General features: G+C 49.2%; 1 protein-coding gene across 3 annotated transcripts; it reads left to right on the top strand.

The window, feature by feature from the left end:
- The first annotated feature begins 509 nt into the window (after positions 1-509).
- LOC101162893 (DENN domain-containing protein 3) lies at positions 510-23,147 on the top strand. Of its 3 annotated transcripts, XM_023959622.1 has the most exons (31): positions 513-658; positions 998-1,150; positions 2,198-2,313; positions 2,964-3,107; positions 3,237-3,372; positions 3,464-3,579; positions 3,648-3,769; positions 3,850-3,961; positions 4,038-4,157; positions 4,231-4,329; positions 4,398-4,517; positions 4,742-4,857; positions 5,037-5,192; positions 5,265-5,361; positions 5,438-5,541; positions 6,978-7,186; positions 7,258-7,417; positions 7,731-7,887; positions 7,982-8,204; positions 8,866-8,945; positions 9,478-9,657; positions 9,751-9,921; positions 15,024-15,147; positions 15,343-15,450; positions 16,880-16,977; positions 20,618-20,772; positions 21,365-21,431; positions 21,507-21,579; positions 21,653-21,762; positions 21,835-21,972; positions 22,043-23,147. In XM_023959622.1, the coding sequence occupies exons 3-31, from the start codon at positions 2,233-2,235 to the stop codon at positions 22,235-22,237; spliced, it is 3,771 nt and encodes a 1,256-aa protein (XP_023815390.1). In that variant the 5' UTR covers positions 513-658; positions 998-1,150; positions 2,198-2,232; the 3' UTR covers positions 22,238-23,147. The 3 variants fall into 3 exon arrangements, with proteins under 3 accessions (XP_023815391.1, XP_023815390.1, XP_023815389.1); XM_023959621.1 differs by lacking the exon at positions 998-1,150; XM_023959623.1 differs by lacking the exons at positions 998-1,150; positions 15,024-15,147; positions 15,343-15,450; ... (5 more) ...; positions 21,835-21,972; positions 22,043-23,147 and adding an exon at positions 9,999-15,023 and having other exon boundaries at positions 510-658.
- The last annotated feature ends 1,016 nt before the right edge of the window (positions 23,148-24,163 follow it).

Raw genomic sequence — 24,163 nt, forward strand, 5'->3', positions numbered from 1 at the left:
AACTCACTAACCTGCTGTTGTTAGTATCAATCATTCAGGGGGGGAGCAGATTTCATATGATGACGTTATTGACAAGCTTGCATCAGGAAGGCCACAAAGGTTAGGTTTTAGTTAGTGTTTTCTGTTCTTAGTGCTGCAGTTACATTTATTCTAGTGTATTATTAGTGTGATTTGTAGTTTATAATATTTATTTCAGATTGTCTGTGTTTATTAAATATTTCCTAACTGTATTTTCAGTTACAATAAATGGACAAAGTGACTCTATGGGGGGGGGGGGGGGGGGCGCTAGAGGAGGGCCTCGCCCGGGGAGTAATTCAGGGTAGAACCGCCACTGGATAGACCACATTTCTATTCACTAGAATGCTTCTTTTAGACGCTGTACTTAAATGGTGCTTTGGTAAGTTGCGCCACATCAAGTGTGCAGCAGGTGGCGTCATTTGAGAGTTTTCCCGCAGCTGCAAGGCGGCAGGCTTTTATTTTGAAGGGGCTGCCGCAGGAAGTTCTTGTGAGCGTGTTGCCGCGTTTGACCCGCAGCGGTAAAGCGGCGTGTCAGCGGGAGTGACGGCTCTGGATTCCGCCGGTCCTCTCAGGACGGTCCCGCGGTTCCGCAGCGACACCGACCCGCGTCCTTCCGGCGGAGATGATCGAGTAACCGAAGGTCAGAGTTCGATGTGAACGTTGGCGGTTTTAGGGTCATTGCGTTTGGGCCATAATTCTTTTAGTTTGTTTACATGCTTAATTATTCTCTGGTTAGCTTTGATGTTAATAAGTAAAGTATTCAAACTTGCTGATTCTACGTAGGGGGGAGTTTTTAGTGGTATCTCCCGAAGGCTGCTGTCTGCTCAGACCTGCAGCCCCACATTCCCACCTTTCTTTGGTTTCTCCCGTCCCTAATGAAGCCTTCAGGCCTGGAAGTCGTCTTAAAGATACAGGAGACCTTTTGACCTTTGCCCAGAGTCAGACCAGCATCACAGCAGGGTGGGACTCATGTTTGCAGGTCTTGAGCCTGTGGATCCTAGACGTAAACAGAACAAACTGAGATGGAAGAAGGGATTCTGTCTACGTGGTGTTTGCTGCTCCTCCATGGCGGACATTCATGACAGCTGTCCCGTGTCTCTCAGCATGTTGCCCCCTTCCTGCACAGATTCATGTTAGTATTATTCAGATTACCTTTAATTCAGCTAACAGTGAAGCAGACATCTAAGGTTCTTCTGGAATTCTTTCTACATTCTTTTCTGTTCTTTTTTTCCCATCATCCTCTCCTGACATGTAACATGGATGGTTCTATTCTATGTCCCCTCACACACACACACCCACACCCACACACACACACACACACACACACACACACACACACACACACACACCCTCACATCCTGGTCTTGAGGCCATTCCTGCCTCTGACTAACTGCCCCGCTGTGTCATGGAGAAATCCTTCTCAGTCCTTTCCGTCCTAAACCTTTATTTAAACAAACGTGTGTTACGGCTGTTAGCAGGAAGTTCATGGTGGAATACGTTTCTGAACAAACCATCTCAGTCTGGAATGAATACTTCTATGTTTCATACCGGGGTGCCGCCCCACCCTTGGCTCTGGCTCGGCCCGCCCTTGGCCCCACCCTCACCCCCAGCAGGGGCGTCGTTGATACCTGAATGTGTTCCCCTGGTGTGTGCGTGGGGGGGGGGATTCATTGCAGATGCAGAGCTGTTAAATAAAGTTATCCAAATACGAATCAGAAAAGTAAAAACGGATCTGTGGTCACATTCGTGAGCCCGGTTCTGCAGAGTGGAGGTGATGACGGCGCTGGCTGCAGGCAGGAACCGTGTTTCTGTGGTTTTCCTGCTGCTGCTAATTAAAGATATGGCTGCATCATCAAAGCTCCCCAGCTGCTGCAGGTTTTGGGGGGTGTCGGTCTCTACGTCACCAACAGAGGAAGTTGCAAAAGGGAAGACGCACTCATGCAGATTCTGCGTGCCTCCCTTTAAACACGTTAGTGACGTGACGTCATGCAAAAGTCCACATTCTGTTCTGGGAAGCTCATTGGTGGAGAAGGAATCACTGAAACTTCAGCTTTCATTGTTTGGGCTCAGACCTAAAGGGGGATGTATAGTTCCAGTTCAGTTCATTCAGTGGTTGACTCTTTTAACGTTCAAATGGATTCTGCTGTAACCTCTGCTGGTGTCTTTGTGAACCCTCCAGAAAGGTCTTTCCCATCCGGTGTAGGCCCGGTGGTCATGGCAGCGCTCCCGTCCGGTCTGTTGGAGGCCTGTGTGGTTGTTGGAGCGTCCAGCGACAAGCTCAGAGACATTTACCAAGTATGTATGTGTTTGATCAGACGATAAATACTGGCAGTTTCTGGGATGGAGAGCAGACCTGCAGCCAACAAAAGGACTCGTTTGGTCGTTACAGTCGTTCTTTTTATATCCACCAGACTATACCAGCTCAGTGGCCTTGTGGTTTGAGTGTCCGCTCTGTAACTGGAAGGTCGTGGTTCAAACCCAGGCCCATGCCTCCTGCTTGACACTCAGCATTAAGGGGTTGGATTGGGGGGGTTAAACCACCAAATGGAGCAAACGTCTGCAGAAAAGCTGGTTTACAGGGCTAATGATGGCACAGCTGCGGTGTGACGGCGGCAATGAACCCTCAACAGATTTTATCAGTGAAACACGTCACGCTATTAAGTGTTTGGCCCCTGAGCAAAAATAAGCCTTAGTGGTCGTTTTGTTAGAAATAAAAACCAAAGAATCAATAATAAAGATACTTTATTGATCCCAGCTTGGGAACATACAGGCTGATGTTTCTATACATCCAATGGTTGCTGTAATTTGGTTAAAGAACTTCTCCATGATTGTGTGCTTTAGGTTATCAGTCGAACCGACGGCAGCTTTTCACGTGTTAGATTCTATAAGATATTCTACATTGTGAGTTTGTTGAACGGATCGTTAAATCGGTTTGTGTCTGATAGAGCAGATCCAATGAGCTCCCCCTGCTGGAAGCCGAGGTACTGCAGGTACATGCTCCGCCCTTTGTTTCCAAAGAGACCAATTCCAGCCAAGTCATCGCTCCGGCTTTTAGCCGCGTCCAAAAGAGGAGGAGCTTCATCAGAAAGGTGAGGCTTGCAAGTTTTCTGGTGAATAAAGGTGTTTTGACATGTCACTAAGACTTAACCCGGATCTGGGATGAAGGACTGAACCTTTCCGTCTTTCCTCAAACTGCTGTGCATTGTGGGGTTTTGCAGAAGAAGCGAGATCGTAGTACGGACACGCTGCCAAATGGAGACTCGGTCAGCCGTCCTGAAGGAACCTCAACGACCGAGGACATCAGTGTTCCAAAAGATCTGGACCTCATTGCTTTGCCACAGCTCTGTTTCCCCGGTACAGTGTCCTGTGGAAGGACGGTTGAGGGTCTTCATCCATGTCAGCGGTGACGTTGATGGGTAATTCTCTTCTCCTTTCCATGTTCTAGGTGGTCTTCAGCTGGCCAGCGAGCTAAGGGATGACAGCTATCACTACCTGGTATTCACTGATTTGTTTGGGAATCGAACCCACGGCGTTGTGGTGCAGTACTATAGAGCGGTGCAGGTACAAACGATTGAAATCAACTAGGTTTGCTGAAAAATGCAGATTGTAACTGTTTCTGGTTCCGTCAGTCCTTCCATGAGAGTCTCACCCAGAACGGCGGCAGACCGAGGACGCGTCTGTACGCGGCGTTCGCCGTGTGCATCATCTCCAAGTTCCCGTTCTACAACGCTCTGAGAGACTGCTTATCATGGTAATGTTGGACACCATTCCAGTCTGAGCTCAGTTATGTCCTGGTTTGTCTACTTGGACCTTCTTCTTGGACGTTCTCAGTCTGCTTGTCCAGTTACGGACCTCAAGACAAGGAGACTTCGAGGAGACGGTGAAGGAGTTTTCTGCTAAGCTCTCTTTGGTGCCGTTGCCTCCTCCGGGGTCGCTGCATGTGGTCAGAACAGACTCAGACTCAGACTTTGCTGTTGTTGGTTGAATTGAAGGCTAAAAGCCTTTCTTTGTTTGAACAGTCTTTCAGCCTGCGTCCTCTTCAGGTTGTCCTCCCATCCAGAGAGGATCCAGACGGTCCTCTTGTTGACATGGACCTTCACCTGCCCCTGCTCTGCTTCTCCCACACAGTTCTCCTTCAGGTGATCCGGAGGGACATGGAGGAGGATCAAAACAGTCAGGAATGTTTCTTACGTCGCTCTTTCTGCCGTCCAGGTGCTCTCCTGTCTTCTCCAAGAACACAGGATGGTCTTCTTCTCGTCTGATTGGTCCAAGCTGACTTTGGTGGCAGAGAGTCTGCTGTTGTACCTGCAGGTAGGTGTTGAGAGCAGTCTGACCTTTACTGAAGGGTTTTTAAACCACACCTTTCCTGTCTCCTGCAGCCGTTGTCATGGCAGCAGCCTTACGTTCCTGTCTTAGCCAGAGGAATGCTGGACTTCCTGATGGCCCCCACCGCCTTCTTGATGGGCTGCCACATCAGTCATTTGGAAGATGTAGCTGCGGTGAGATCCCTGGTCCTTCTCACTTCATCTGTGTGTCGTCTTCTGCTCTGAGTTACACAGTGAATGAAGTGTCTGCTGTTCTATAATCGGCCAAACACGTTTAGTTTTTTATTGTCTGGGTTTGTTCTGCCTGTCGTTGGCTGGTTTCTTCCTCTGTGCTGACGGCCAGAAGCCGTCTGATGACAGACGTTCATCTGTCTGCTGATATTGATCTTTGTCTGCAGGAGACGGAGGATCTGATTCTGGTAAATATTGATGATGGGATCATCCAGTCGTCCTGGTCTGATACTGTAGACCTTCCGTCCATCCCTGTGGCGGCAGCAGAAAGCTTTTTATCCAGGTAATCACAACAGGCTGGACAGGTACGCTGCTTCATAGACCACCCATCAAACAAACAGAAATAGTTATGATTGTCATTAAAAAGGAGACTCTCAGCAGCTATGACATTGAAGATTGCTGCATCCCATAATAGTAAGGCCCTTTTAATGTGTAGCTTGATTCTGGCTTCATAACCGTCAGAGCGGAGTGCCTTCAGATTCATTACGACTTGGACACGTGTCACACGGGAGCCGCCACCGACGTGAACGCCGTTCGATTCCAGCGTAGAGACTGGCAGAGGAGGCTCAACACGCAAATCCAGAATATCGCCCTGGAGCTGGTGGTCAACACCTTCAGGTACGTCTGCACCCATGAGAGTCCTGGAACATGCGTGTCAAACGATGAACAGGATGTGTCTGTGTGCGTCAGAGGCGTCCAGGACTTCCTCAACCACCAACACAGAGTTTTCAACAGTGAAGAGTTTCTGAGGACCCGGGAGCCTGGAGACCAGCTGTTTTACAAGAAGGTAATGTCTCACCACAACCAAAGAGCACACTCTACACAAAGACACACAAAGCCCTCGCTGTCTTTGTTCTCCTCAGGTTTTGGAAACTCACATCTTCCACTCGTTCCTGCGGGACCGGCTGAACAGGAAACTGGATGCCTTCAGTCGCATGGAGCAGAAAACTCTCAACCTTTCACACAGGTACTACGCTGGTGACACAACTCGGATAACCAAGACCTGCAATGCACCTGAAACGCTTGTTGTGTGGCAGATCCTGCAGCTGATGTGAAATACCACAGTCACGGTCAATAAAAACTCGGCCTTTCCCAGCAGCATTCCTCCGATTCTGCTGAAGCATCTCAGATATGTGGGTTGGGTTTGTGGCTCGGTCACTTTGATCGGCGTTTCTATCTCGTCTTTTTGTGTTCTGCTCGTCGTGATTGTCATCCAGGACTCGACATCTGAGCCTCTGATCGCGGTGTTCCAGCCAATCCTCAAGAAGACCTCTTCCTTTTTCTAAAAAATGGTTTATTTCAAGCAGTCAAAGCAAGAATGATGCACCAAACATTCCAATCGGCAGTTATCCATCCATACTAAGACCTATCAAACTGAGGATAATTAGAAATGAAATCAAAGATTGCTTGAAAGGGAGTGGAAGGAAGTAATCATTTTATGAGATGATTTATCATTATCCGGTTCATAACTGTTATCAGACATCCATGCTTTACCAACACAGTTCCAGGTCATTAAGAAAGCTTAAGTATCAATAAATCACATGACAAAGATGAATCACTTAATTATTATGTACAAATAGACATTTTAGAAATCAACATGGCACATGCAGATCCGTTATCTAAAATATATGCCGATTATTTTTCATTAGAAAAAGTATGAATCAATTTTTGGGGCAAGTGAAGTGATATAATTAGAGATCAATCATTTTAACCACCTTCAATAATTGATTAAGCCATTTTATTATTACAGGGTAATGCTGTAATAATAAAATAAATATAGAAGGGTCCATATTCTGTCCATTGTCCAAGGTTGGTCCTCCATCTTCAGCTGATTGACAGCCGTCCTTCTGGGCTTAACAGAGTTTATGGTTCTCTTGGCTATAATGTCTGCAGACTTAGTTTAAGGTTGTCTGCCGGTCAGAACTCTGCTGAAAATCAGGCCCACTGTTGACTTCTAGAGATAGCAGATCCCAGGCATCATATTTCTTGAAATGATATTTGGCTCTTTGATTTATTACTGCATGTTGGCTCAGACAACCGTGATCAAACACTTCTCAAAGTCCTTCATGGTGTCAACAACCAGAACCTTGGACCGGTCCGGTGGGCTGAGTGGTTTAAGGTCCGGCAGCCTTTAACCCAAGTGTTCTGAATCTGCTTACGCTTCCTGAGAAGCCTGCATGTTTGGAGATGTCAGCATTCCTTCTGGTTAGATGCTGGTGCAATTCCCTACAGGTACCAGATGCTTCATTAAAGCGGCTGGACGCCTAAAGACTGGTTCGGAGTCGTGTCTCACAAGAAGCCGTTAGACTGTTGGAGAGAGGCTCTTCAGATGGACGATGGTGCAGGTCACTCAGCTAAGCAGGAGGAAGTCACCAACCAAAACCATTCTGTAAATCCTTCCAGGAACCGCGCCATGACGGAGTCTCCCCGCCCCCCTCTGATGCCTAAGACCAGGAGCGGCTTCAGGAACCACACCAGTCCCAACCAAAAGCTCAGCAAAAGACTCGGAGCCAGCCTTCCGAACTTAGACCAGCCTCTCAATGACGCCATGGCGTCTTTTGTCTTCAGCTCCCACAGAGCGCCGGCGGCCCAGAAAATGAGCCCGGACGCGGGTAGGTGTCGGTGAGGACGCACGGATCTGAGTCGTCACAGCCTAATCAACAGACGCATTTATGAATTTCAGGGCTGAAATCCCCCCCGAAGGTCGTGAGGGTCTTCCGCCTCCCAGAATTCCCCCCCCCACTGTCCTACCATTATGTCAAAAACTATTACTCAGACATGGTGGCAGCGCTGGGGAAGGCTCTGAACGCGACGCCGCCTGATGACTCCGCCCTGCTGGCCAGGTAGGCTTCTGTCAGTCGTGTTGGCTGAAGCTGGGAGGATGTTTTAAGGGTTTTTTTGTTGACTGTTACTCAGAAACAACCAACAAATTCACATTTTGAGTTACCTGCAGTAAACATATTCTGCATTTGGGAAGGTTTCCCCTGATGCAGCGTTTTTCTTGATGGCTCTGCCGCATCTTTGCTTTTTTGATGGAAATCTACGACTAGAAGAACGGGTTCCTCCTGATGAGTCACTGGGTTGTTGTTTGTTTTTTGATGGGTCTTTTATTTTGTGAGTTGACCCTAAACCACTGACATTCCTCTCTCTACTCAGGTACCATTACCTGCGAGGTTTGGTGAACACCGTCTCCAACAGGCGCCTCGATGCGTTGGAGGACTTCCAGAGTCTCTACAAGACGGACGCAGAAATCTTTCCTTCAGAGATGGTCAAGTCTCTGGTTGACTCCATGCCAAACGCGGAACGCATTCAGGTCAGTTCAGGCCAACTTGACGGCAGATCATGCTGACGAGAACAGCTGATGAGAGGTGATCAGCTGCAACGAAAATGTGGATGCTTCCATACAGGCGGAGAAACGACCGGAGATCAAGGGTCTGATCGGTCGGGTTATAAGGGACCAGGAGCGGGAACGCGAGGGCCAGGAGAACCGGCCCGAGGAGGCTGCAGTAAAGCACTTCCAGCTGCCGAAAAAATTCCTGCATCTGGAAGAGTTTGTGAAATGTGTCCAAGAGTCTGGGATCGTAAAAGACCAAGGAACCATTCTAAGGCTGTTTGATGCCCTAACTGTAGGTGAGTCTATCGCCACGCAGCACTGTTGAACCAGCAAGGAGCTAATATTTGCTGAAGGTCAACAATGCAGCAGCTTTATGTCAAAGAGCTAAACATCCAGACGTCTCTGCAGGCCGGAGAGCTGCTCTGAGGTGTTGAACAGATTTCCTCAGTGACTCACAGCTGAAACATTTCCACAGAAGCTGGAAATGTTTGCCTCTTTTTCCTGGCCAACATTAGAGTTAATCATTGGCTCCACCCTTAGGAGGGAGGGCTGCCATAAACCCTGTAAATATGACTGCAAGTCAGATGACTTTTCTTTCTCCTTTGAGTCACATTGAAACCTATGAGTGACGTAACCGCAGCCGTGTACGCAGCTGTTGCAGTATGTTGCAGTGCGCGGCTGCTGGTCGCCGCTGCGGTTGCACGGCGCTGCTGAGGGGCGCGGTCTCAGGGCGGGGCGTGGTCTCAGGGCGCGGCTGCGGGGCTTGGTCTCAGGGTGCGGCTGCGGGGCTTGGTCGCAGGGTGCGGCTGCGGCCCGTCGTGTTAAACTGTGGTATAAAATGGTTCTGTAGGATTTCCGGAACCATCCCGTTGTTCTGGTGACTCTGTTCGTTTATGGTTTTGCTGCTGGAGAAGAGAATCCATCAAATGTTGGGACGGATCCTTGTTTGTCTTGCAGGTCATCAGAAGCAGGTTGGTCCGGATTTATTCAAGGACTTTTACACCATCTGGAAGGAGACGGAGGCTGAAGCTCAGGAGGTCTGTATGACATCAGAGGTTTAAAACCCAAACCTGTTCTAAAAGGTTACAGGTGTTTTCTCACTAGAGCCTTCAGGCTGCTGGGTTCTCCTCCCGTTTCTTTGTTTTAACGGTTTTGCTGGTAAAACAAAGACGATTGACATCAGGCTGCGGTAAAGATGATTAGATCTACGGTCCTCAGACCCAAACCCCCTAAAGGTCCCGGAACCAGGTTTACAGCTGGTGGAGACCTGCTGTAGTCTTTGACCCTCCGTGTCTGAACCTGTTGGTTCTTTTAAAAAGCTTCTTACAACATTCTGATTGAGACGGCCGTTAAGCTAACTTTAGCTTCCGATAGCCTTCTACACATCTTAACTCTTGTTGTATTTTATCTAAGATGTTGTACTTATTTTCTCACATTTGTGTTGCCTCTTTATTTCTAAAGCACCTTGTGGTATTTATCTGAGAGAAGTGCTGTATAAATACATTTCATTGTCTTCTGCTTGACTAGATTAGTGTGAATAAAAGGCGTTTCTTTAACGGGATGTTGAAGGTTTGTCTGCCAGCATCCGTGTTGGAGCGCATGGAGACCGGGGAATCCGTCTTCAAGCTGTCATCGTCAGTCAAGACGAGCCGCGGCGTTGGAAAGATTGCCATGACTCAGCGACGGCTCTTCTTGCTGACTGACGGACGGCCAGGATACGTGGAGGTGGCACAATACAGAGATCTAGAGGTAAGACCAAACGCTGATGAGAAGCGGGGAGTGGGACCCAGTGACCCAAAGAAGCCTCCGGTCTCAAAGCAGTCCGTTATCCTCCACCTGCAGGAGGTGAAGGTTTCTTCATCGCCGTTCCTGCTCCTGAAGATCCCCAGCCTGAAGCTGCGAGTAAAGGGAAAGAGGGAGCCGTTTGAGGCTAATTTGAAAGCCGAGACCGAGCTGTGGAACCTGATGATCAAAGAGATGTGGGCCGGACGCCTCATTGCTGATCAACACAAGGTAAGGCCGGAGCTAATCCGTGTGTTTGAGGAGGATCTGAGGATCTGGTCTTTGTTACCTCTTCTTCCTGGCAAAAGATCAGGTCACAGGAAGTAGAGGCCTTCAGCAAACACTTTAAGGATGTCAGAGACGGCTGTCTGTCCATGTGGGAGGGGACAGACAGTAGAAGTTTATCGGAAACCAACGCACTATCTACCAACCAATACCTTCTTTTTGACTGGCACCGCCCACTTCAGCACAAACCGGCTGTCATCAGAACTCTGACACACAGAGGTAGTACCCAGAACGCGCTGGTTACCCCAAATGGGCCTTCACTACATCACATCAGTGACCCACAACCTGCAGCAGAGAGGAACCAGAGGAAACGACACCATCATCACACCTGTGGCTGTCAGAGAAACTGAAAAGGATCTTTCACAACATCCTGGCAAACCTCAAACCAGGGCACACCTAGAGGCAAAGACTGCCCCCTCCCAAAGGACAAACCCCCCAGACACAAACTGAGCGACGTGGCGTTTGCTAAGTGTAGTCAGGAATGTAAGCACAGTTCATTGGAGAAACGAAGCATCCTCTGCGCAAACGCATGAACCAACACAGGACGGCCCGTCCAGTGGACCGGCCGGCCACCCCCAAGACACGGGACGTTCCTTGGAGGACAGTGAGGTCCAGATCCTCTCCAGGGAACGTTGCTGGTTTGGGAGAGGAGTCAAGGAAGCCATCGTTGAAAAAGCTATCTCTGATTGAATAGAGGGGGGAGTCACTGCACAGACAGACTGGGCAGGACGGCAGGCATCGTTCTCCAGAGGTGGAACCCAGGACGGGATGAAACTCAGCGACTCGGACCTTAGGGGACTTTGTCGGCCGTGAAGGACTGAAACTCCAGACAGGACGATGTCTATCTGGAGCTCAACACCCGTCAGACAGAAGCCGCCCGGACGAGAGGCCAAACCTCTTCCTCCAGTTGATTTTTACAACTCTTCCTCTCCTCGTGACCTGGATGCCTGAGAATCTACACCGCCTTTGTGTCCTTCTGTGTGCTCGTCACTGCTCGCCAGCTTCTGGCAGACTGAAGGTTGTGGGTGTGAAACCGACTCCTAATAACGACCTGGTTTCTGTCTTTCACTTCTGTGTTTTTCACACACGTCACACGTCTGCAATGATGGAAATGGATTATTGTCTCCCAGTTCCCCTTTAGCAGACAAATACCAGTGTGATTGCTGACAGCATTGTTTCAAACACAAACAGACTTTTTTGAAAAGCTAAATAACTTCTTCAACTCTAATTTTCTTACTTCTGGGTTTCCGAGATACAGGCCGGTCGCTCTCTGCAGTTAGCATCGTCTTAAAACTGAATTTAAGGCAGAAGTGCTGAGCCTGAAGAAAAAGTGACGCTGAAGACGTCAGCAAAGAGCTGACCGTGCGTTCCAGTCAGAAAAACAGAACTAGCTCTTTTTCTGGGGCTAGCTGAAGAGATCAGGGACGTTTGGATGAACAACCAGACAACAGGATCAATAATCTGGAGAAACATTCGGACACTTGGAACAAAGCTCAGGGGCGGTTCTTCACTAACTTACTCCCTGGGCGAATAACACCCCCCCCCCCCCCATCTTCTATTTAGCCATTTTACACAAAAATGCATGAATTCTCTAGACCGGTATTACATGTCTTTATGTCAAATACTGGCACCAACTAAACCACAGAAAAGACGTGTCATAAAAATATCTACAGTAGTTAGTAAATGAAGACATTATTTGCATGACCCCCCCTCCCCCTCCTTCTGACAGACGCGGCTCCGTCTCAGTGATTGGGGGGGGCAGCTGCAGCCTAGAGATGACTCCCAATCACCGGTTAGTGTGATTCACCCAGCCGCCGCTGAGTTGCGCCCCCCTCTTGAATTTTTTTGACTTATGTTCCAAAGAAAGCCGAAAAGAATGACAATTGCTGCAAGTGTCTTGCAGCAGAGGGCGGTGGTCACGTGCACGTTGGGTCTACTGTTTCGGAGCGGGGAATTCTGGGAAATAATCCCCATTGCCTGCTCTGGTTGAAATGGGGTTGAGCCCGGGTTTTTCTTCTGCCTAAGGCTACATTCACACTGCAGGGCTTAATGCTCAATCCCCATTTTTTGGCAAGGCCGTGATCTCCTCCTGTGTGCGTGTGGCACGCGTGCACGTAAGAGAGAGGAGAGCGCGCGTGCAACGGGGTAGGGAAAGAGGGGGGCAGTGGGGGCGCGCATTCATGTTGTGTGTTGCGAAGGAAGGAACGCATCATCGACCTCAGATCCCAACATTGACTTAACATTGAAAAATCCTAACGCCTGCGACAGTTGGGGGACCTGTCCAGGATGTCCCCACCCATCGCCCCCAAGTGGCCGGGATAGGCTCCAGCAGACCTCACGGCTACATTGGGCCCTCGTCTCTTACTAAAAAGGCTTTAGATTGAACGCCTAATTCCGTTCAAGGGGCCTTTTTCTTCTGGCTCTCATTAATAATGACACATGTTACATTTTTAGGACACGACGAGTCTCCGCATCTTTCTTCCTAGGACCCTCAGTAACGAGTCTCCGCCTCTTTCTTCCTAGGACCCTCAGTAACGAGTCTCCGCCTCCTCCTTTGTAGGACCCCCAGTAACCAGTCTCCGCCTCTTTCTTCCTAGGACCCCCAGTAACGAGTCTCCGCCTCTTTCTTCCTAGGACCCCCAGTAACGAGTCTCCGCCTCTTTCTTCCTAGGACCCTTAGTAATAAATCTCTGCCTCCTCCTTCCTAGGACCCCCAGTAACGAGTCTCCGCCTCCTCCTTTGTAGGACCCCCAGTAACCAGTCTCCGCCTCTTTCTTCCTAGGACCCCCAGTAACGAGTCTCCGCCTCTTTCTTCCTAGGACCCCCAGTAACGAGTCTCCGCCTCTTTCTTCCTAGGACCCCCAGTAACGAGTCTCCGCCTCTTTCTTCCTAGGACCCCCAGTAACGAGTCTCCGCCTCTTTCTTCCTAGGACCCTCAGTAACGAGTCTCCGCCTCTTTCTTCCTGGGACCTCCAGTAACGAGTCTCCGCCTCTTTCTTCCTAGGACCCCCAGTAACGAGTCTCCGCCTCCTCCTTCCTAGGACCCTCAGTAACGAGTCTCCGCCTCTTTCTTCCTAGGACCCCCAGTAACGAGTCTCCGCCTCTTTCTTCCTAGGACCCCCAGTAACAAGTCTCCGCCTCTTTCTTCCTAGGACCCTCAGTAACGAGTCTCCGCCTCATCCTTCATAGGACCCTTAGTAATAAATCTCTGCCTCCTCCTTCCTAGGACCCCCAGTAACGAGTCTCCGCCTCTTTCTTCCTAGGACCCTCAGTAACGAGTCTCCGCCTCTTTCTTCCTAGGACCCCCAGTAACGAGTCTCCGCCTCTTTCTTCCTAAGACCCTCAGTAACGAGTCTCCGCCTCTTTCTTCCTAGGACCCCCAGTAACGAGTCTCCGCCTCCTCCTTTGTAGGACCCCCAGTAAAGTCTCTGCTTCCTCCTTCCTAGGACCCCCAGTAACGAGTCTCCGCCTCTTTCTTCCTAGGACCCCAGTAATGGGTCTCCGCCTCTTTCTTCCTAGGACCCCCAGTAACGAGTCTCTGCCTCTTTTTTTCTAGGACCCCCAGTAATGAGTCTCCGCCTCCTCCTCCCTAGGACTCTCAGTAACGAATCTCTGCCTCTTTCTTCCTAGGACCCTCAGTAACGAATCTCTGCCTCTTTCTTCCTAGGACCCTCAATAACGAGTCTCCGCCTCTTTCTTCCTAGGACCCTCAGTAACGAGTCTCCGCCTCCTCCTCCTCCTTTGTAGGACCCTCAGTAACGAATCTCTGACTCCTCCTTCCTAGGACCCTCAGTAACGAGTCTCTGCCTCTTTCTTCCTAGGACCCTCAATAACGAGTCTCCGCCTCTTTCTTCCTAGGACCCTCAGTAACGAGTCTCTGCCTCCTCCTTCGTAGGACCCCCAGTAACGAGTCTCTGCCTCTTTCTTCCTAGGACCCTCAATAACGAGTCTCCGCCTCTTTCTTCCTAGGACCCTCAGTAACGAGTCTCTGCCTCTTTCTTCCTAGGACCCTCAATAACGAGTCTCCGCCTCTTTCTTCCTAGGACCCTCAGTAACGAGTCTCTGCCTCCTCCTTCGTAGGACCCTCAGTAACGAATCTCTGCCTCTTTCTTCCTAGGACCCTCAATAACGAGTCTCCGCCTCTTTCTTCCTAGGACCCTCAGTAACGAGTCTCCGCCTCCTCCTCCTCCTTTGTAGGACCCTCAGTAACGAATCTCTGACTCCTCCTTCCTAGGACCCTCAGTAACGAGTCTCTGCCTCTTTCTTCCTAGGACCCTCAATAACGAGTCTCCGCCTCTTTCTTCCTAGGACCCTCAGTAACGAGTCTCTGCCTCCTCCTTCGTAGGACCCTCAATAACGAGTCTCCGCCTCTTTCTTCCTAGGACCCTCAGTAACGAGTCTCTGCCTCCTCCTTCGTAGGACCCTCAGTAACGAATCTCTGACTCCTCCTTCCTAGGACCCTCAGTAACGAGTCTCTGCCTCTTTCTTCCTAGGACCCTCAATAACGAGTCTCCGCCTCTTTCTTCCTAGGACCCTCAGTAACGGGTCTCTGCCTCCTCCTTGGTAGGACCCTCAATAACGAGTCTCTGCCTCTTTCTTCCTAGGACCCTCAATAACGAGTCTCTGCCTCCTCCTTCGTAGGACCCCCAGTAACGAGTCTCCGCCTCTTTCTTCCTAGGACCCTCAGTAACGAGTCTCTGCCTCCTCCTTCGTAGGACCCCCAGTAACGAGTCTCTGCCTCTTTCTTCCTAGGACCCTCAGTAACGAGTCTCCGTCTCCTCCTTTGTAGGACCCTCAGTAACGAATCTCTGACTCCTCCTTCCTAGGACCCTTAGTAACGAGTCTCTGCCTCTTTCTTCCTAGGACCCTCAATAACGAGTCTCCGCCTCTTTCTTCCTAGGACCCTCAGTAACGAGTCTCTGCCTCCTCCTTCGTAGGACCCTCAATAACGAGTCTCCGCCTCTTTCTTCCTAGGACCCTCAGTAACGAGTCTCTCCCTCCTCCTTCGTAGGACCCCCAGTAACGAGTCTCCGCCTCTTTCATCCTAGGACCCCCAGTACATGCAGCAGGCGCTGACCAATGCCCTGCTGATGGACGCGGTGGTGGGCTGCCTGCAGAGCAGCAAGGCGGTCTATGCTGCCTCCAAGCTGGCCCACTTTGAGCGAGTGGAGGGTCGGTACACGCATGTTCTGATTGTTGCTGATGTTCTGACCCACAATAGACGGGCTTCCGTCTTTGACGGGATGCTTCCTTTTTCACAGTTTTGGATTTAGAAACTTTATATAATGGGTTATGGTTAGTGTTCTTTGTGTGTTTGTCTTTGTGTTGTTGTGCAGTTTTGTGTTAAAAATGAGGTTCTTTCTGCAGTCCAGATGACTCTACCCAAGACGACCACGGAAACGCTGAAGCACAAAATAAACCCCTCACTCGAACTCGCCGCTCCTCAGCCCATTGAAGTACTTTACTACACACTAGGTAAATGTACACACAATTCTCCTGAATGAGTGAGTGTGGTCATGACTGGACGGTCTCTGATTGGCCAGTGTGTGAGAACTTTACTACCTTTTCCTAATGCGTAGTTTGATGTTTTTGGACCAAAGTTCCAGCAGTTTCAGGTTTGGGGGGGGGGGGGGGGGGGGGGGGGGGAGGTCAGACCTCAGGAAGACTGAACGGTTCTGCAGCTTCTGGTAACACAGTGGCCCCCAACCCGGGCCACAAAACGGTACTGGTCCGTGGGCCACTTGGTACCGGACCGCAGACAGAGAAGAAAAACGGACACTAACTTTGATTAGTTCAGTTTTGTTTATTTTCTGAGACTAAAGGAAGTTTTATTTTGAAAAACTACCGGACTCCGTTCACCACATGCGTCACATGACTCTAAGCTGCTGCTCGGATCGAGACGTTAGTCGCTCAACGCTTCATAGCAACAAAGAAAGACCAAACAAAGAAAAGCGTTTGGAAAGTTTATTTGGAAAGAAAAGAGTCAACGAGGAAACCGAAGAAAAGCCTTCGACTTCAAAAATCACCAAACTGCTGTCTGCATTCGGCGTTTTCCTCCACAGACCAGAAGCTGCTCTGCCTGATTTGCAACAATAGACTTTCAGATGTTCCCAGGTCATTGGCGCCTGCCGGCCCACATTTGAGCGGCAGTAGCACCCCCAGGGGCAGTAGCACCCCCAGGTGCAGTAGCACCCCCAGGTGGCCACGTTCTAAATGAACCATTCCAGATGAAAGCCAGTCAGTTCCTGTGTTTGGAAAAGAAACAGCTGTTTGGGCTTAAACACATCTGTATGAGCGCCTGTTCTCGTGTAGAACATTCCTTTGGAAGGTTTCAAAGGGGGGTCTGTGTGGGCGTGGCCTGGTTCATCACATGACAGGAAGACGTGAACAAAGCGGCGGCCTGTGGACGACCGTCTGGGGCCGCTGTGGGCGGCAGACGGCCCCCGCAGAGGGGAACGTGTGCTCAGTGACGCACCCACAGGGTTTTAGGGTGGAAGACCCCGCCCCCCGGCAGCTCTGACTGGAGGGGACTGCTGGGATGAGTCCAGCGCCGTCACCCCGCCCTTCAGTCTGTTTCCCATCATTCCTCTGGTCTCCTTAGAAATGCAGGAAAGTTCTGATGATCAAACCGGTTTGGATGAAAATCTGTTTTTGACTATTAAACAGTAAAAAAGAAGACAGAAGTTCTACTGATGGAACAATTTGGGGATTTTTTTCCTTTCTTAAAGGGATGAACTTCCCGTAAAGTCTGGATGTTTACTTTAACTGTCAGGTTTCAGGTTTCTATTGTCTGCAGCAGGTTGAATATTGACCGGCACAGCTTGGCTGTCAATTTTCCCGCTCTGCGAGGGTAAACGGCAGCAGCCGACCACACGCTCCTGATGAGGTCCGGCGTGTTTTCCAGGTCATCTGTGGGTGTCTCTGGGTGGAGGAAAGGTGATGGTGTTCGACGCCTCCAGCTGGTCGCTCACGCACACGTGTCAAGTCGGGAATGCAAGGCTGGTAAGAAGCTCCCACGTGAACCTATCGGGTGAGCCCAACAGGCTAGCCTTTGGGTTAACCCAGTACTTCTGAAATAGGAGGGGGGGGGGGGGGGGGCACGTAGTGGTGGTTTTAGGCCCGGTGCGCATATTCAACATGATGGGGGGGGGGGGCTCACGGGTTAGCCTCGCGGGTTAGCCTCGCGGGTTAGCCTCACGGGTTAGCCTCGCGGGTTAGCCTCACGGGTTAGCCTCGCGGGTTAGCCTATTGCAGCGGTGTCAAACTCATTTCGGTTCGGGGCCACATTCAACTCGTCTGATCTCAAGAGTCCCGACACCACGACTCTTGTTGCTTCATCACAGCAATGATCAAATCCCCCACCGTCACCGCTCTACTCCAGAGCGGTTTACTAAAGAATCACTCAGTCTTATTCTGGGGGAAACCTTTTATTTACAATATCACATGTTTTGTTTGGGAACTATTTTGTGCAGCGTAACGTTACGTATCTGTATAAACAAAGGCGGAGCCTCCTGCCCCGCGTTCTTCATGGGTGTCAGGCTTCACGGCTACCAGAAAGGTGACAAAGTGTCTGCAGTCTGTTTATTACTGGGCAATAAATAATATTCAGAGAAGATGTCTGAACCAGAGAGCACAGGTGAAGGCTCACCTGCAGCTAGAGAGCAGTCCGCTGCAGTGTGGAGTGATATTTCTGCCACCACGTTGCACACAAAACTTTTTACGTTGCAAATGAAAATGTTAAATATTTGCTTTTCAGTTATATTTTTTTGCTTTCAATTTTTTGTTTTGTTTTAGAAAACGTTTTTTGGGTCTGCAAAACACATTTTCGCGTGGGTTGTGTCAAATCTCTTTTTTCCTTTGTTTGATTTTGCTGAGTTAAGTTTCAGTTTAGCGTGACAAAGCTGCCATCAAACAGCTGCTGATTGGTCCAGATTCTAACCAATCAGGTGTCTCTGTCTCATATTGACGGTGCTTGGAGGCAGACATGGACTTTGGACTTTGTGTCGGTTCTGTTCTAATGGGATTCTGCTTTGACTCAGAGTAAAACCCAGAAGGAGCAGCAAAGCAGCTAAAATCAACCAGAGTTTAGTATTTATTCATGTCAGTGTAGAGACCAACGTGTTTAAAAGGTCTGCATTAGAAAAACCAACGTCCGAGCTCCACCGTGTGTGCAACGTGGTGGTAGAAATACCACTCCATACTGCAGAAGAATCAACACGCACCCCCACACACGTGTGAGCCCTCCTTCCTCCTACACACGCAGCGCGCTGACACACACACACACAGTCATTGTACAACACCTGTATAGTTAGTTGTTACTGTTATTTGTTAATAAAGAATACTGCGTTGTATTTGTATTTATTTGCGACGCAGCCGCCGGGGGATTTTGTGTTTGGTGGGGGGAGGGGATGCGTTATCACCTGCTGGTTCATCACTGCGTTGATCAAAAATCCCACCCCGCCACAGCTCTAGACATCAGTGACCAGACTGACGTCATGTGACCAGTTCACTCCAACATTGTCCTGTGCAGTAACTAGAGAGCTGACTATCATCAGCTGTTGCTGTGTCCGCTGTGACCGTCTTTTGGATGGAGTGGATGTTTGCTCCAACTTGTCTGCAATAAGGTGTCTGTCACTGCTCCATCAGTGACGTGACGGCTGCAGTAAATGCAGACAGTTGTTTTTTCCGTCCAGCTAATAGTTATTCCTATAGCAACGGAACAGCTCGCTGGGGCCAAACTACTGCTTACCCAGACGCAGAGCTGTTAGGTTTCACTTTTAGCACATGCAGAGATGAGCTGTTTCACCTGTTTTGCTTTTCCCATGCTCCCCCTAATGGCAGAATTTTTCTTTAAAAAATCATAACTCGCCACAAAAATGGACTAGAAACGTGCTTGTTTTTTTTTAAACATCCTTCTGATTTTTACCCTTCATGTGTGGGCCGGACTAAACCACCCGTTAGACCGGATGTTTGACACCCCTGACCTTAAGGGTTAGCCCAACGGGTTAGCCTAACGGGTTAGCCTAACCCTAACCCGACTGGTGCTCCTCACAAAGCTGCTCAGAAACCCCGGATGAGAACAAAGAAAACCTTCACCACCACAAACACAAAGTTTACACCCTTTTCTTTGCTTTCTGCATTCAAATCGACCCGATCCTGGTTCCGGTTCTTCACTTTCTAGACTGAATGTTTTAAAGGTCATTCATGTCTTTTTATATCATCGTCTGTTATAAAAGTCAGCTGTGACACGTTAGAGCAGGGCTGTGCGCCACCTAGCAGAGAAGTGTGACTCGGTGAAAGCTGATTGGCTGTGGCGACGCCTGAAGGGATGGAGGGAACCAACAACAGGAATGGCTCTGTTCACCATGTTTTCCCTAAACATCCCATTTAGAACATTCAGTCATTCGTTCATCTTCTAATCCGGTTTTCCCTTTCGGGGTCACGGGGCTGCTGGAGCCTATCCCGCCACTTATGGGCGAAGGCAGGGGCCGCCCTGGACAGGTCGCCAGTCTGTCCCAGGGTCACAATCACACACCCACGCACACTCACATTCACATCAATTTAGAATAACCAATGGACCTATGAAGCGTGTTTTTGGACAGTGGGAGGAAGCCAGAGACCCCGGAGAAAACCCACACATGCACGGGGAGAACATGCTAACTCCACACAGAAAGGCCCCCCATTGGTGTTCTGTTCCAGGTCCCCCAGCCGGGGCTTGAGCCAGGGGCACCGACAGGGTGCTAACCACTGCGCCACCGTGCAGCCTGCAACAGTCCATATATATTTTGGAGTTTTGAATGTCTTTGTTTGAAAAGTCAGAAAAAGTATCAGTTCAAGCCAACATTTTCCTTTTTTAAGGATAAAAGTGTAAAAACTAGAAATAACTGAGTTGTAGAAATGGACGCTGACGGCGGGGGTATGGGTGTGGGGGTCGCTGGGCGCTCCTCCTCCTTCTTTTCACATTCCACCATCCATTTTAGAAGAACATAAATACTCACTTGAGCACAGGTGTTAGCTCACCTTTGCACTAATAGTTTGCATGATTGAATGAATGAAAGATCTCACACTAGTTGGTTTAAAGGCATAGGTATGCGTTTATGAACACTATCTGTTTTGTGTGCATGTTGACATGTGGACATTTTTGCAGCTAGCAGGTGTGTTGATAATATTTGAGTGTGTGTGAACAGGCCCCGCCCTTTTTGTACTGCATTTGAACCGTACCGTAACGATAAACAACCAGTAAACCTGTCTGCTTTATGCTGCTTCATGGTCTTACCCCCCTTCCCCTCCGATTATCACCCTCCTACCCCCCCCTCTCTCTAGCGTCTCTCTCTCTTCTTCCCTTCTTTCCTTTTCCGTCCGGTCCAACACCAAAGATTTTCAAACATGATTGAAATTAATAAAGTTTGGCCTCAATTCCAAAAGGGGTTTATTCAGACATACCTTTGGTTTGTCTGAAGATGAATAACCCCTCTTGTTAAAGTAAAATATGTCCAACACAAGAGGCCCTCAGCTCTCATCTGTTTGCCCAGCTGTTGGACAGGACAAGTTAAAAAAAAAAAAAAAAAAAAAAAAAAAAAAAATGGACGCTGACCACTGGATCAGCAGCAGCGCAGTAGAAAGCCTTGATTTGTTTTCTCAGAGCTGCATGCTGGCGGTGAGCGGGGATCAGGTGTGGATGGGCTCCGAGGACTCCGTCATCTACATCATCAGCATGGTGTCCATGGTCTGTAACCGACAGCTGACCGACCACAGAGCCGAGGTCACGGGACTGGCTCTGGACCTGGACAAATACAGGCAAGCCTTTTTGGACTCTTTATTATTTATTTGATGATTGGTCAAATATTATGGGATGTTCTGCAGTGTGTCCTCTGGTGTTGGCAGAGCTGTCACATGGGTATTTTATTCCACCACCAGTGTCGGCCAACAGGGGGCGCTGTTGAGAAGCAAACTGGAGCCACATTTTTTCTCTAAACTCGGATTTCACCTGCATCACCTGACTTTATGGGTGATGCTCTGAAGATCAAACGTGTTCAGCAGTAAAACGAGCGAGAGCTTTTCTAAACATCTGAGGAATATTTGGCCTCATTCAGCTTTGATGGAGTCATCCATGCTGCATGAGAACTGCCCCGTATTCAGGGAGGGGTGGATACGACCCAACCTTTCACCCACTTACATCCCCCTCAGCATGACAGCAGAGGTAATCCAGAGGTGTAACCCGGGACAGGTGATGAAACTCCGACTCCAGCGAGGACGCTGTCCATCTGGAGCTCAACACCCGTCAGACAGAAGCCGAACGTCTTCCTCCAGCTGATTATTTCATCTTAACTTTAGATGGATTTCAATCTTCAATACATCTTTTGGATGAATGTGTGTTTGTGTTGTTTAGTCACAAGGTGGCGTACTCCTGCAGTGCAGAGGGAACGGTTCTAGTGTGGGATGTTCCGACTCTACAGGTCCCATTCAAATCTTCATGAACTCTTCCACAGACGGGTTAAGGCTTTTCCTAAAGCAGAATTTCTGACCGGCAGGTGAGGAAACGGTTCCGGCTGTCCTGTGACCGTCTGCAGTCCGTCCACTGCTCCGGCGGGATGCTCTGGTGTTGTAAGTTCTAAGCGGCCGGACATGAAATCCACGCCGCTGGAGACTCTGAGGGTTCTCTGGATCATCTCCACAGCGTCTCGGGACAGCGTCATGGAGGTGTGGAGGACCGGTTCTGTGAAGAGCCGTGTCCATTTACCAGAACCGCAGAGAGCTTCGTTCAGCGCCGTGGTGCTTTTATCGGAGGTACAGCTCACAGCGACACACACAGCGGTGCGTTTGTCGTGCTTTTGTGTCAACGTTTCCTCCTCCCATCAGAGGGAGGAGCTGTGGGGGGCGTGTTCGGACTCTGCTGACCTTCACGTGTGGCGGGTCAAAGACACGGCCAGAGCCTCTCAGCGGGTGGTCTTACCCGACTGTTCCGGATGCTTCTGCATGATCCCAGTGAAAAACCAGGTGAGCGCGCTTCTCCCAGCTCGGCCAGCAGAGGGCGCCCCGCCGTCTGACCCCAGCCCTGTCCTTCCAGGTGTGGGTGGGAGCAGCAGGACGCAGCTCGGTCAAAGGGAAGCTTTACATCGTGGACCCGGAGCGCTACGAAGTTCTGAAGGAGCTTCAGGCTCACGCTGACAGAGTGACGGCGCTCTGCTCCGCCGAGGACCGCTACGTCCTGAGCGGGGCGGGCCGGCTGGACGGAAAGATCGCCATCTGGAAGGTGGAGTAGAAAAGACGGAGGAGGGTCTTTGTTCCAAGCCTGATTCATGAAGAACCTTCAAACCTTGAAGGAGGTCTGGTTTACGGTGACATGAAGGAGAAACGGGTCTAAATGAAGGACCAGGAGGTTCTCTGCCCGCTCACAACACGTTTATTCCTGCAGACCCTAATTCTGCTCCAATCAATGACTTTACATTTGGTTATTTCAGCCCCTTTATTGTTTTCTCTCTAAGCAACAGAAAATGCAAACTACTGGGAGACTTCAGGAATATCTGCAGATACCGTCCAGTCGGCTATCGGCGGACTCGCGGGTCAGAACCCCGACGATCGGCTGAATGAAGGAACGTTCTGTGAGCCAGCTTCCCTCCCAGCTGTGCCAGGAATCCCCCCACCATGAAAACAAGAGCGGGCTCCATTTCACCGCCAGCGTGGGAACGCTGCTGCACGGACACCGCTGGTGAGAACGGAACAGCTGGAAGACGTCACTGAGCGCGCTCAGAAAACAGCAGGAATGTGCCAAAGATGAAATGTCATCATTTAATTCTATTTGTCTACTCTGATGAGTTGAACCTCTTTCATTTCTTTTCTAGTGTTTTTAGGACGTAAACTGATGAACGTTGAGCATATTTGTCTTCTTTGTTGGTTCTTGTGTTTTTCTGCAGTTTTAGTATCTTTAAATGTTCTATAAGTTCACCTTTTATCATCATTTTTAAACACTACTTTGGGAATACACACATTTAATGTTTTGAATCTGAATAAAATATGCAATGTATTTTTATTTAACTTTACATAACGATTGTAGTTTTTGTCGATGTTCAACACATTTTTGCCAAAGAGTCTTTGACTTTGTTCTTATTTTCTGTAAATGGAGGAAACATTGAATAAAAGCAATAATTCAAGCAAAACTTTAAATGATCAAACAAATTGAACAAAACTTCATTTGTATATGGCAGTAATGATACTTGATAATAAATAACACATTTTTCCTTTAAAACTCATTAATAGTAAAATATTTCAAAAGCAGATCATTAATGGAAAAACCAAAGTGTTTGAATTGAAAGAGAAAAGTTAAGTCTTTTGTTTATGTCCTTCCTGTTTTCCATCAGCAGGAGGCGCTGTTGTACACTACAGAATGTAAAGCTTACAAAGATGAAGAATCACTGAGACCATTTACCAAACCTGCTCAAATGGGAACTTTGCTCAGTGAACATGACTTCTGGAGTTTCTCCACAGGGGTGGAGAAACTCCACTTAAATAATGAGGGGTGTTTGAGAGGAAATGAATCAGTTCCACACTAAAGCGGCGACTCTCAGCCTCACAGATCGAGTGTCCTTGAAGAAAACACTGAGGCCCTGCAGGGGCTCTCCTGATCCATGTGCCCCCCGTGGAGCGCCTTTTCACCCTGGGACGTCTGCAATCCTAAAGCCTGGTGGAAGTACAGCTGTGTGGAGCTCAAGTGACGGCATTCAGGCTGGAATAAGCTGTTAATCCAGCAGCACATGTGTGGCTCTCTGCCTCATGCAGCGCCTTCAGTGGATTGTTCCAAAGCGTCACCTTTGACTTTGAGAAAGGGGAGAACCAAAGCAGAAGAAGTCCTGGAAACAGCTCCTGTGTGCTTTGTGGTCTGTTTTCCATCTGACATTTGTTTGGTAGGTGAAGGTACAGGGGGGTATTCCAGAAGGCCCGTTGAAACTAGCCTGACTTTAAGCCTGAACTCTGGCTGAAATCCGCCTGTACTTGCTTACTCTGGGTATGTTGGTTCCAAAAGACCGGATATGAGTTGGCGTAATTACGCTCCACTTGGTAACCCTGGGTTAATGCACGTGCACAGCAGGTACATAAATACATTCTCAATAGATCGCAGATTTACGGAGTCACCATGGAAACGTGTGGAGAAAAAAGAGAGCGCTATGCTTCAGTGAGACGGAGTCTGAGA

The sequence above is a fragment of the Oryzias latipes genome, chromosome 11 (genome assembly GCF_002234675.1).
Source record: "Oryzias latipes chromosome 11, ASM223467v1".
NCBI classification, from domain to species: Eukaryota; Metazoa; Chordata; class Actinopteri; order Beloniformes; family Adrianichthyidae; genus Oryzias; species Oryzias latipes.

What these genes read in the sequence shown, in the direction of transcription:
- LOC101162893 (XM_023959622.1), top strand. Translation starts at nt 2,233, where the DNA reads ATGGCAGCGCTCCCGTCCGGTCTGTTGGAGGCCTGTGTGGTTGTTGGA. An exon ending in CCCACACAGTTCTCCTTCAG is followed by an intron (nt 4,158 to 4,230) that starts GTGATCCGGAGG and finishes TCTGCCGTCCAG; the next exon opens with GTGCTCTCCTGTCTTCTCCA. An exon ending in CAAACGCGGAACGCATTCAG is followed by an intron (nt 7,888 to 7,981) that starts GTCAGTTCAGGC and finishes GCTTCCATACAG; the next exon opens with GCGGAGAAACGACCGGAGAT.